This window comes from Magnolia sinica, chromosome 14, assembly GCF_029962835.1.
Source record: "Magnolia sinica isolate HGM2019 chromosome 14, MsV1, whole genome shotgun sequence".
In the NCBI taxonomy this organism is placed as follows: domain Eukaryota; kingdom Viridiplantae; phylum Streptophyta; class Magnoliopsida; order Magnoliales; family Magnoliaceae; genus Magnolia; species Magnolia sinica.
Genome location: NC_080586.1, coordinates 5,131,099 through 5,144,533, shown reverse-complemented (window position 1 = coordinate 5,144,533; position 13,435 = coordinate 5,131,099). Strand labels below are relative to the sequence as shown.

The 13,435-nt window shown below is 40.7% G+C and overlaps 1 protein-coding gene across 2 annotated transcripts; it reads right to left on the bottom strand.

The window, feature by feature from the left end:
• Window positions 1-3,594: 3,594 nt before the first annotated feature.
• Window positions 3,595-13,165, bottom strand: LOC131224854 (beta-glucosidase-like SFR2, chloroplastic). Of its 2 annotated transcripts, none has more exons than XM_058220283.1 (10): window positions 12,935-13,165; window positions 11,522-11,870; window positions 11,136-11,274; window positions 10,500-10,666; window positions 9,395-9,616; window positions 8,823-8,994; window positions 8,455-8,688; window positions 8,234-8,383; window positions 7,098-7,227; window positions 3,595-4,006 (listed from the first exon to the last, which is right to left on the bottom strand). In XM_058220283.1, the coding sequence occupies exons 1-10, from the start codon at window positions 13,113-13,115 to the stop codon at window positions 3,804-3,806; spliced, it is 1,947 nt and encodes a 648-aa protein (XP_058076266.1). In that variant the 5' UTR covers window positions 13,116-13,165; the 3' UTR covers window positions 3,595-3,803. The 2 variants fall into 2 exon arrangements, with proteins under 2 accessions (XP_058076266.1, XP_058076267.1); XM_058220284.1 differs by having other exon boundaries at window positions 8,823-8,991.
• Between the last annotated feature and the right edge of the window lie 270 nt (window positions 13,166-13,435).

The window sequence follows — 13,435 nt, the reverse complement described above, 5'->3', positions numbered from 1 at the left end:
TACTGCTTTCTTCTTTCCCCTTTTTTTACTATCTACTCTAAAAGTTAAAGCCCCATTTTCGATATACCTTTATCTGGCCGAGAATACACATCTCATACACGACATTTTTTTATTTTTATGAACTCAAGATAAGACGAAAATAGTTATCTCATCTAAGAAGCTTCGAATTGCAGGTATATTTAAATCTCTGCTTTCTTTTTGTGGACCCCACAATATATTATACTATATATGCACACAGTCCACAATCAAATTTTTTTTTTATATTAAACACTGAATGGTATGCCATGTCTTAATAAATGAGCAAATTCAATGCTCAAATGGTCCAAATTGAGGGTTTTTGAAACAAAGAACGAAATGAGATGTGAAACTAAATGAAAACCGAGTAAAAGAGACCAAGGACCCACTAAGTTATTGATGAGGACCGTGAACTGAGTAAAACGACTGTGAACTGAGTAAAACGACTGTGAACTGAGTTAAATTGACCGTTCACTGAGTTAAAATGACCGTAAACTGACTTAAAATGACCGCAAAGTGAATGGAATTGACTGAGGACTAAGTGAAATTCGATTCACAACTAAAAGAAACATATAACTCACTTCAATTACGGTGATTTCACATTCATTTCCCTTCACTTTATGGTCAATTCCATGCGTTTCACGGTCAATGCCGATAATTCCCCTTCACTTCACAGTCAACTTTGGCGATTCCCTTTCACTTCACGGTCAATTCCCTTCACCTCACAATCATTTCCATTCATTTCATGGTCAATCACATTCGCTTCACAGTCATTTCTATTCATTTCACGGCCAATCTCCTTCACTTTATGGTCAATTCCATGCCTTTCAGGGTCAATCCTACGAAAAGGAAGGTTTGATACTCTAGTAGTGTGATGGATGATACGCAAGCACTTAAAAATTGCATTAGTGGAATATACTTAATTCAAAATCAAACCGTCCAATTTATGTGTACAAGTATGTATTTATTATAATAAAGCCTATGCTTAATTGATTATTTTACTATCAGATTTTTTTACTTTATTGGACGGTTAAAATGAGAAAATTCAACGGTCTTATTTTAATAAACAAGTGTCCACGAATCAGAGGTTGGGGTGGTGAAACCAAATTAATTTTTGGAACATAACTTACTAACACTGAGTTCAACAATTTGGCCCGTTTAATATTATTTAATGCATGCCACGTGTACCATTTTGAAGTGCCTGCATATCAAGCCTCAAACGATAGCCGGAGCAGTAAATAACTAGCCATTTATGAAATGGTCGGCAATGCATGCATGTGCGTTCCTTCAATTTGGGTTGTTCCCACGCCCGTGGATAAATGTCGGGTTCTATGAAACCCGTTTAAAGGCCCGCTAGGTAGGTCAGATCAGATCAGTGGCTAATGGATCGTATGTTTGGGATAGAATTCTTGGCCCATTTAGTGATACCAGGAAGATGTGGGGCCTATATAATGCATGCATAAAATCTATCCCATGCATTGGGTGGGCCACATGACAGGGAACAATTGGGAAGGAACATCCTCCTTTAATTAGGTTGGAGGGCCCACAATGATGAATATATGAAATCCAGGCCATTCAGACACTTCATCTGGTCTGGATGAAGGGTTAGGCTGATAATCATGCTGTTTCCAAAGTCAGTTGCGTAAATCAACGGTAGGTATACTCTTTCACATTGTTCCGTGTGTTGTGGCCCACTTAAGAGTGTTAGATCAGGCTGAACTTTGGCATTCAGGGACTATATGAGGTGACACATCTGATGGAAGGGTTGGATAGGATTTATACATGATGTTGGGCCCACATCTGCCCGGTTCAACATTAAGCTTGTGGTGGAACCAGTACAACTCGAATGGCCCTTTTAGCAAGAGCCTGACCCAACCCAAACTGACTCATTAGCACCCCAGAAGTGCGTGCGTATGTAATCCTGGCAGTCCCTCAGAATATCATAAAGAGCAACAAGGCAAGACAGCCACGCACCAACGGCAGTGGATTAGGTGCCGTGGGGCCCACTTTGATGATTTGTCATATATCCACGCTGTCCATCCGTTTTTCCATCCCATTTTAGGACGCGATCCCAAATATTAAGAAAATTCAAGTCTCAGTTTGACCACACCACAGGAAACAGTGGTGATTGAATGTCCACCATTAAAAACTTCCCAGGGCCCACCATAATGTTTATTTTCCATCCAACCCGTTGATAAGGTCAACCAGACCTGGATGGAGGGAAAATACAATGATCGCTTGATCCAAAACTTTTGCGACCACAAGAGTTTTTAATGGTCATTCACCACTTCTTCCAGTGGTGTAGTGCACCCGAGATTGAGATCTGCTGGATTACGTCCTAACATGGGATGGAAAAACGGATGGACAGCGTGGATGTACAACACATTCATTAAGGTGGGCCCTACACGGTAAGGTTAACACCTAATCCGCTCCCCCGCATGCACCCTTTTTTTTTTTGGCACGCACACACTCACGCCTAAGTGGAATTTCACCACCTATGGGTGCTCGAACCCTTGACCGGATGTTGAAACTCTTGAGAGTCTATCACCCAAGTAAGAGTAAGGACCCTCCCCGCATGGTCCCTGGGTTGCACTCGCGCCCGATGTAATATGTTTCATCTCCCTCGCGAAGGACGCGGATTGTGCTGCGAGAAACTCACCACGTGCATGGTGAGTAAACTATGGAGCCCACAGTGATGTGCGTGTCAGTATCCACACCGTCCATCCATTTTTTTCAGCTCATTTAGAGCATGAACCCAAAATTGAACAAATCCAAAACTCATATGGATCACACCACAGAAAGCAGTGGGGATGATAACATCCACCGTTGAAACCTTCTCAGGGCCGACAGAGATGTTTATTTGTCATCCAACCTGTTCATAAGATCACACATGTACGGGTGAAGGGAAAACACAAATATCAGCTTGATCCAAAACTTCCCTGGCCTGAAGAAGCTTTCAACGGTAGGCATTAATTCCCATTGTTTCCTATAATGTGGTCCACTTGAGCTTTGGATATACTCCAATTTTGGGCTCATGCCCTAAAATGAGCTGAAAAAACAGATGGACAGCATGGATAAGACACATACATAACGGTTAGGCCCACAGAGAGCTCTAACACTTCTGTAACATTGCGCCACCAAATCTAACAATGTTATATTATCTGGAGCATCCACCTACTGCATTGCACCCAAGTCCATCGATATCTAGTGAAACAAAGCATTCAAAGCTAGAGGGGAAAAAGAAAGAAAGAAAGAAAAAAAACTAGATAGGAGGGCGTAATTTCAACTACATGGAACATTAATACAACAATTTTCAACTGCAAAGTGATTTGATACTAATGTATACAGATGTTTTTACCAGCGACAAACTGATAATAGGTTTTGCGGCTGCGGCGTTTCACTTAAATTCACAAGTTTGAAGTTACAAGCAAGTGCCATCCTGCCGCAGATGGAGGCTCTGGTCTACTTAATCTTCTTCATGTACACTTCCCACATGCATTGTGGTCTGCAGCAACGAAAAATGGCAGTTGCATTGTTGTATAGTTCATAGCTAAATATTCACCAGGCTCTTAGAGAAGGTAAGAACTCATCAATAGCATAGAAAAGCAAGGTGTCAACGCCATTTGGGCTTTGATTCCCCCAACTTGGGAATGCAGTGGTATGTTACAAGTGAAATATGCAAAGACATGCTCCAACCATCTTATATTTAGAAATGGAAGCATATACGGACTAACCATTGATAGACAGGCAGTTGAGCTTTCTGGTTGACAGTGTAGGCTGCATGGGCGCTAGAGGCTTAATTCAAGAGGCTGAAGAACCAAGTCGTCAGCATCTAATTCAGCATTACTCTTCTTTTTCTTTTTCCGGAGGAAAGGTGCAAGGATGAATCTTGATAAACTGCTTAACGGATCCTGCAAACCTTCTATTTCATAATGTCCGAACCGCCAGTCTCTTTCTATGAAGGGCCGCCAATTAGGTTCATCGAGCCCTCCTATTAGAAGATGTGAATAGGAGTTAATAAAACATGCAGAATCAGAGAAAATGCACTTCGAGATAAGCTAGGCAAGTCGAAATGAGTAAACCGGATTGGTCAAAATTGACATCATGCGACATGTCACATGTTAAGGCCAAGTTCCAAGATTGCAAATATAAGCATATCACCAAGATAGTACATTGGATTTTACCTCTACATTACAACAAGGACAGGAGTAGATTGGCTGCGGAAACGCTAAAAATATATGCTAATGTTAAAATTTCCAATAATGAAATTACCTCAAATACATAACCACGATCATCTTCTTCATTGCACGGAAACACGCAATGAGACGAAGGAAGACCCACCAGAGATGTGGATTCTAACCACGAGGGAAAAGAACACTATACATGCTATGAGATCTCTAGATTTAATGCATTACGGTTTCTAGGAGGGAACGAATTTCTCTAGGGCTAGGGCTGGAGTGGAAAGAGATGAGTATCTAAAACCTAAGCCTTGCACTTATTATATTTATAAACCTCCATCCTACCGAAATCCCAATTAGATACTAACTCCAACATCTTATAAGTTATAGTGGTAATGACGTGTACCAACCATGCTCACTCACAATAACAATAACAATAATAATAATAACAACAACAACAACAACAACAATATAGTAATAGTAATAATAACAAAACCAAATATACACCTCCAATCAGGTAGGTCCAGTTTGAGACCTTTGAGACTATAATCCTCCCAAGGGAAACGACATCCCACCACACCCATAAGTGGACTAAAAACGATTCATTTCAATCTCAAACCACTAGTCCTAGACCATTGATTTGATCACACTCAATTGAGCATGTTCTATCACATCTATGCATGCGCATAAATGCCAATGCTCCAATTGTGGCACACACTTCTCCACTTCTGAGATCGAGCAGAGTTTATCTTTGCAAAATCGATCAATCAAAGCCTATTGAAAATATAAATATAAATATAAATATAAATATTTTTCCAAAACAATTCACAATAAAATCTGACTATCCATTTCATTCAGTGCCTTAGATAAGTTTCCCGTGCACCGGCACCACCAAGCGATCATCTACAATCTTCCTCTTGCCCATCTTCGTGACACAATCTTGATTTGGTTGCTTTCCTAACATACTTCTAACCCAAGTCGAATCTGTGTAGTGTAATAAGGACATAAGAGTCACCTACAGAACTAGCATACTCAAGCAACGAATGGATTGAAATCTATCCGTCACATGTAGGTAATTGATCTCGAAGCACATGTGACTCAAATCACACATTATAATTGATCAAGCATTTGTCATATATGCGATCATCAAATGAGATCCACCTGATCAACCAATGATCCATCCTTGCTACAATACGTAAGCTTATACAATATAACTGGGTACAGAACCTAATCATGTCAATCTTTGTTTGATCTCTTCCTGATCATCTCATAAATCAAGGCATGGATACATCTCATATGCACATGCATCTCAATATGCATCACTCCTGCGTGCATACTTGCACAACGGTGTAAGCCACGCAAGAAAAGCAAACCAAGCCTTTAATCGACAAATGTTGGCCACACCTCATTGTGAGGCCAATCTAAGTATTTGCGTATACATCATCATGAAACGATCACATACATATATTTAAATTCAAACATTGGAAAATTTCAATATAATTCAATGAATGAACATGAACACGAATTAATAATGGTCTGATGGGATACACAAAGTCTAGCACCTACCTCTAGAGGCACGGCCTCCAGATTGTGTACCAGACGTGGCACAATTGTGGTATGATCTGAACCAGAAATCCTGAGGGAACTTCAGTCAATTGACTCTTGATCGAATATTTCTTTGATTGGACTATCTTAACCATCCAATAAATGGGCCTTTACTTAGTCGGAGCTATTGCTTCTTCCTTCTTTTTTGTTTTTTGTCTTTTAGTGCCCCATTTACATGCCAACAACGGCAAGGCTAGAAATCTATAAACATTGGGATTTTTTCGACCATGGCCCTTTCACCACTTGAAACACAAAATAGATGGACTTCAATCTCATCCATGCATGCCACATATTCAAAATGATAGGAAGGCACAGAAAATGCCGCACGGCCCATTCACTATTGGAAGCATGAAATGGACAGATTCTATCTCATCCATGTGTACCACATGTTCAGAATGACATGGAGGCATGGAAAATGCCATGCCCCCAGAGGCCATCACAGAATCTGTTCCCTGAGAAAGGACTAGCAATGCTATAAATATTTTTTAGATTTTGTGACAATTACTTAAATGTCAAACATAACTCTCTCAGTGTGTAGTAAATTCAACCTTAAAATAGCTCAGACAGGTGATGACTAACATCCCAATAATACAAGGGGATAGAAAGTAGAAACAATGTCAGCATGCAATACTAGATGCAGATTGTTAATGACTGGGAACATATATTAGATGATAACACATTAAAATGCCGTATCTCTTTCTTCTTCTTTTTGACAGGAAGCCGGTATTAAACCTCTGACTTCAATGTTACACACTCAGGAGCATCATAACTAAAATAAAGGCCAATTCCCATTTGGAGGTCATTTGTGACTTGGGGGTGGGAAACGTTAGAAAAAAGAAAAACAGAGATCCCATGCATTAAATGGTGGTTCTGTGAGGGACTCATGCAGAAGGGCACCTTCAAGAATCACTTGCAAACATGGATTTAAGTAGCAATTTAGAAGTGTGACTCACATGGGGACTGAAACTGGTCCAATTCGCCCCGACTCAGTTCATACCGGTCCCATTTGGTCCCATTTTGTTGCAGTGACCCTTTTCATTTCTATTGGAACTGATATGAGTCAGACAATATCAAGTCACATCAAATGATTTTTCAAACCATGTTTATGAACACGCTATTGGCAACTACGTAGTCTCCCAACCCACTAGGGAAAGCCAAAAAGCATGCAACTATGCATTAGGAAAGGAGGAGATCGGCAGCCCATGTTTTAATGTCTAGATCATCTTGTGCTTAGAATCTAGATTGAGATGGTAAATCTCACTTTTCAAGCAAAAGCACTTTGAGGTCTGCATACATTACCTGCATACATAAGTTTATGTTTGTTGACAGCTCGGTAAAATGGTCGGGTTTTTTTTTTTTTAGCCGCCATCTGGAGTTCGTACCATGCACGAGCTCTGTCTTGTCTTGTAACTTTACCTGTTGTTACCACCTGAATTAAGATGCTAAGTAATTACTTATCGTGGTAAGAATGCAAGACAAGAAACTAATACATGTACACCCATAGAGAATACTTTACAGGCATCATTTGGGATGCGACTTGCCTGTATCCAGGGGTTACATGAAACCCCTTTGACCCTAGGCTCTGTGGGGCCCATCATAATGTTTGTGTTATATCCACTTTGCCAATCTGTTTTACCAACTCATTTTAGGACGTGAGCTCAAACATGATGGAGATCCAAACCTCAATTGGACCATACCACACGAAACAATGGAGATTGAACACCCACCATTGAAGCTTTCTTGTTGGACAAAGAAGTTTTGGATAAGGCTGATATTGGTTTTTTACCTTCATCCAGGTGGGAATAACCTTATGAAAGGGTTGGATAGAATATAAACATCATGGTGTGCTCACTTGAGTTTTGGATCTCCCTTATGTTTGGGCTCATGTCCTTGAATGATCAGGAGAAACTGATGATGGCATGGATATAACACAAACGTCACTGTGGAGCCCACAAAGCTTGGGGTTCCAGGGATCCCTATAATCCCAGGTTACAGACAAGATGTGCCCTGTCATTTGCACCATACATAATAATAGGTACTGTGCGACTAGGTAATGCGCTAGTCTTGGTACCAGGACACCACACCATCCCTGATACATCATAACAGTCAAAGAAGTGTTTTGTGAATAGCTTTGAAGGTATACTTGTAGTAGTATCCATAACTATGGAAATAATTTTTTTTAAAAATGCAAATATAATGAAATTATGACAAGCAGCTTTTTTCTTTCTCATCGAGCCAAAGGCAACAGCCTGACATGGCAATTTTACCAGAAATAATGTATCTATGCTGGACACCATGAATGAGAGCAAGAAGACAAAAATCCATCATAGATGTACCAGTTACTCGGTCTTCAAGCGCTTTTTCTGGAAAGAAGACAAAATTCTTGCAAAAAAATGGTAGGAGATGCTTAATATGTTTCTCTCAGAAATTGTTACCTTGGAAAACAAAAGGTATGAAGGGCGGGGAATACGTGCAAGAGCATTTGCACGATCAACTGCTACAAGTCCAAATTTGGGACCATATCCGTCAGCCCACTCCCAATTGTCTGATGTTGTCCAGAACAAGTAACCAAGCACAGGAACACCCTACAAAATGCAAGCATTTATATTAATGTCTATTTGCAGGACACATGAGTATTTTGGTTTAAAGTAGAAACCTGTATCATGGCTGCATAAATAGCCAACAAATGCTCCAATATGTATGGCCGTCGGATAATGTCTGTCCCATCAGAAACTCCATTTTCAGTTACAATGAAAGGAACTTTCAGGTGTTTGTATCTTTCATGGAACTGCAATAGCATGCGGTACAAGCCATCAGGGTAAACGCCACGTCCAGATTCACTGTATTCATCATTATCCACGAGCTTCAAGCCAGCACCTGAGATCACTTCCTGGCCAGTAAAAATAATGTAAAAAAAGAGTCTGCTTTCTTTAATGAGGACTTTGCTTTTCAGGGATATGAATGTTGCATAAGTAAATTGAAAAAAGAAGAAAAAGAAAGAACAGAACAGAACAGAACAGAAACCTGGCCATAATAGTTTATCCCTATAAAATCCAGCTTGTCATTGACACTGTCGATGTAGGGGAAAAGAGTCATTGAATTAGCCAGTGTAACAGCGGCAGCGTCGAAAAGACCATATGGCCGGAAAAATGAGACATGATGTGCTACTCCAACGATTGCTTTTGATGCAGTGCTGCTACCAATCAAACAAAGACTTCTATAAGTATCAAGGATATCCTGCAACAGGAAGCTACAAATGCAAGGAGCTCCACTCTGTCAATGTAAATGCCAATATCAGTTGTTAGGGTGCAGCTGGAAGTACACTCAGACCATGGTTGGGATTCGGGGGAGGCCACCCTAATGAACTCGGGTGTTTGGGAAGGCATGGAAAGTGGAAACTGAATCATGCGGCAAACAGTTCTCCACCTTTCCCTCCCAAAATCAGTACTATGCTCGCTTCAGATTTACCTGAAATGAGTGGGCAGAAATCACTTCCCATGAGAAATCCAGGTGTCCCTTAATTCTCAAACTCCACATCCACTGAGTTAATAGGTCACATCTTATCCAAGTATTCCTACAAAACTAAAAAGAGGTACCTTTTTTGATGGATGTAGTCATAGGCCTTTGAATGAGCAACGGCTATCCAGTGCATGGCTTGGTTGAAAACACCCATTGGGAGAGCAGAGGTTGCAACCTCAAGCATATCGGGATTCCCTCCAGGCCAAGAGCCAGCGCAATAAGTTAGCATGCAGAAGATATGAGGCTCATTAAACGTTACCCAGTAATCTACCAAGTCCAATACACTGTCAACAACAAGCCTGCACAAACAATAGCGATAAAAATCATTCACAGATTTCATAAAGGGGAGTTATTATTACTCTGATAGAGTATGATGCTTGATACGCAGACACTCAGAAATTGTACACATGGAATAAATGACACAAATTAAACTGACCAAAGTGTGGAACGCATTGTCACTAAGAAACAGTCCCAAAATCAGATTGGTTGAACAATTCCAACCTATGATTTGTGGACACTTGCTGGTCGAAATAGGACCATTGGATACTTCACTATCCTTCCAACAAATGTCCACCTATCCGATAGTCCAATAATCAAATAAGAGTAATTTTTTTTTATCATAACACATCTAAACTGGGATCCATTTGAACAATCATAATTTGGGTCACTTCCATGCCACGTATCCAATGCCTATGTGCCCGTGTATCATCCATCACACTTTGCCAGAGAATCAAAGTTTTCCTCTTTCATAAAACTGACAATAAATTGACTCACAGGTTACATTATATGGCAGAAAGGAGTTCACTGTGTAACACATGAGATGTTAATTGCATAAAAAATTAAGGACATGTAGATGTAAGAAGATTTCAAGCCCGTGCCATAATGTAGACTGAGTGCGTTTCAACATTGAGGTCTTGGGTTGAAGCTCATACTTACCTATCCCAAAAAAAAAAAAAAAGGATATAGGAAGACGCAAGTCTTCCCAATAAAGTAATGCATAAAGAATCAAATGGCAGGCACTTCAGACATTCTATAAATTTATCTACAATTATCTTTCTGATGGTTTATATGTACATATTTTTTTTCAAATTTTTTTATTTCATGGACTTTTCTCCTTATTCATGTTTTTTGTGTGCATGTATAAATCCTCTTTCTTTTTTTTTTTTGACAGACGTAACATACCTTGTAAAATCCATGAAATAGTCCACAGTTTTCTCCAGCTTCCACCCTCCATATTCTCCAGCCCAAGGTGGCAGCGAGTGATGGAATAAAGTCAGCATTACCTTCATTCCATATGAATGAACCTTTTGTAGGATCCACTTATACCGCTCCAATGCTGCATAATTAACCTGTATCAAAATATCTGTGAACTTAGTTTTAGTTCAGCATCAACAAACAAAATAAAATGAGAACAGGTTAGTTTGGTGAGCAGCCCAACAAAAAGGTGAAATTCTATGGGAATAATTCAGTGTGAAACATCCATAATGAATGCTGGCTATGTATGGACATTACCACCATCTACTTATGAACAGACGGTGATAAGAAACAGCATCCACTTGCTTTGACTTTTTAGGAGGTGATGAAATCAAGTGGTAACCATACTTCTGTCACCATCTAATCTTGATCTGAGCAAGGTAAAAACTTCAACATCAAACTCCTATTCTTTTTCTTTTTTTTTTGCTTTTTTCTTTTTTTGCTTTGGTGCGGGAATTCTAACTTTCATTGAAGGGCCTAGGAGAATATCATCCCATCATTAAATTGCACAATGGCACACTAAGAGTAAATGAAGAAAAGAAAAAAGATCATAATAAATCTTACTGTTTCTCTAAGGCCATTCACTGGTTCCTCAGGCATGATCCTTGTCCAATCTATACCCATCCGAAAAACAGTTGCGCCAGTATCTTTCACCAACTTCAATTCAGTATCTGGATCGGACCAAAATCTCAATCTCTCCTCCCTGAAAAACCATTTCAAAATCCAAACTAGAGTCCAATTCAAATCTAGTCACACCCTACATTAACAACACCATCCTGTACAGATAATATATTGAAGCCATAAATTGCAAGGGGGAAAAAATAATAACAATCAAGCATTACTCAAGAAGGGGGCAGGTCTATATAAGTGAAGGTTCATATCCCCACCATAAAACAGCAGCATCCAACTAGTCTTAACTTTGTGACCACTATAAGAACCCTCATACTTACGGGTGTGGCACGTTATGCCAAGCGGCGATGTTGTGAGTATGTTCAGCACTTGTTGTTGGTTCTTCTTCCTCATCCAAGTACTTTTCAAACCCTCTAATCATCGCTTCCATGGCTATCTTAAGAGATTTCTTCTTCTTAATCTTTCTAGGCTCACTTGCAGCTGAAGGAGCCTGATGAGAGCCGCCATCGCCAGTAGCAGAAGCCATTAATGCATCTGGTGGTTGTGGGTTTTGTATTGGCTCTGAGTCGTCACAGGGATGCTCCTCTGCAAACTGAAGCCAAGCGTCATCGAGTCTGTCTTCAACATGAGCTGGTGCTGTTGCCAACCCAAAGAAGAACCCTTCTTCCGCTGAACAAATTTCATAGAATTAATAAGCGCCGTTGAACAATTGGAGTTGCAGAAGACACTACAAACTCCATCAGATTCAGAGCAGATAGAAAAATTCCCCAAGAGTCATAAAGATTCCTTCTCGGACTTCCTATGGGGTTTAGTTTTTTCATGAATGTACAAAACTTTCTTAGACATTGGTGATTATGGTTCCTAGCATTTGGTTTTAGGTTTTGAACATGGGCATAGGGATATTTCGAATGCTAAATGCACTAAAGCAGGTGCACTTTCTTAGGACTCGCCTCTAACCCATGGAAATGAGGCACCCGTCTGCAAGATCCAAGCTGCTCGTCAAGCAGGTCCCACCATGTATATCCCACCATGTAGTGAAGAAGACGATCATGGTTACACATTCAAGGCAATTTCATTCCAGGAAATTTTAAATTGGCATATCTTCAGCGTTTCCGCTTATGTTAAGAACCTAACCAATACACCAAAAGCCCAAGGATTGATGGAACACGTCTTTAAACCATTGGGATCATAACATTCCACCACGCTCCACAGCCGACGTCCACGGCAGCCCACTCTGTGGCAGCACTCACTCTAGCCTCTTTTCCAGGCAGCCCTTTCCAGGGCATGGTGGCTGCACTCTGGTTATCCAGGTAGCCCTTTCCACTTGGCAGCTGCACTCTGATTGCTCAGGTAGCCCTTTCCATGTCGTGCCGATTTTCACTCTGGTCCAGGTTGCCCATTACACAGGTCGCCCCTTCCATGACTCGATCCCCAGGACTGATGGAATGCATCAAGCTAGGCTCTTTAAACCATTGGGGATCGTAAGAGCTTACATGCGTTTGGTTGCAACAAATTTTATGAATTTCGCGCCAAATTAGACTGATTAATCATGTCATTTCATGATATTTGCTGCAACCAAACGCACCCTACGCCTCTGAAACCGCAGAAATAACAGAAAACACGATTTTTTCAGTTTTCTGTTTTCCCAACTTCATCTGATGTTTCGTTGCTCTGTTAAATGCACTCGAATTTCATTTATATGAAATGATGCTAGCGTTTCAAGGATTTCTCACCGTCGGTGGGGTTGATGTTAAAGACGGCGAGTGTGTCAGACGATTCGTCGATGGGGGACTCGAACGGCCGGAGATTCTTCTTCCGATAGCGAGAGAAGGAGAAAGCATTGGCCGCGACGGTTACTGTGAATAAGACTCCGGCGAGCTTCGTCGCGGAGACGAAGAATGCGATAAACGCCATTTCTTTTTGCAGGCAAGAGCAAGCATGAGAGACAGAAGGCGACGAGAGTTGCCGAGGGAAGGGGATTGGCTGGTGTACCACACAACAGCTAATATAGCTGCTGTAGATACGTGTCGTGCGAAGACGAGCACTGACGCTCCTCAAGCTCCGAGTTGTACGAACGGTTCAAAGGAGATCAAAGTTGCATGGCCCCGCAGTGATGTGTTTATTATATATACACCGTTCATCTATTTTTAGATATCATTTTCGAGAATTACCAAAAACATGAATCATATCTAAAGATCATGTGGACCACCCCACAAATAACAGCGGAGATAATG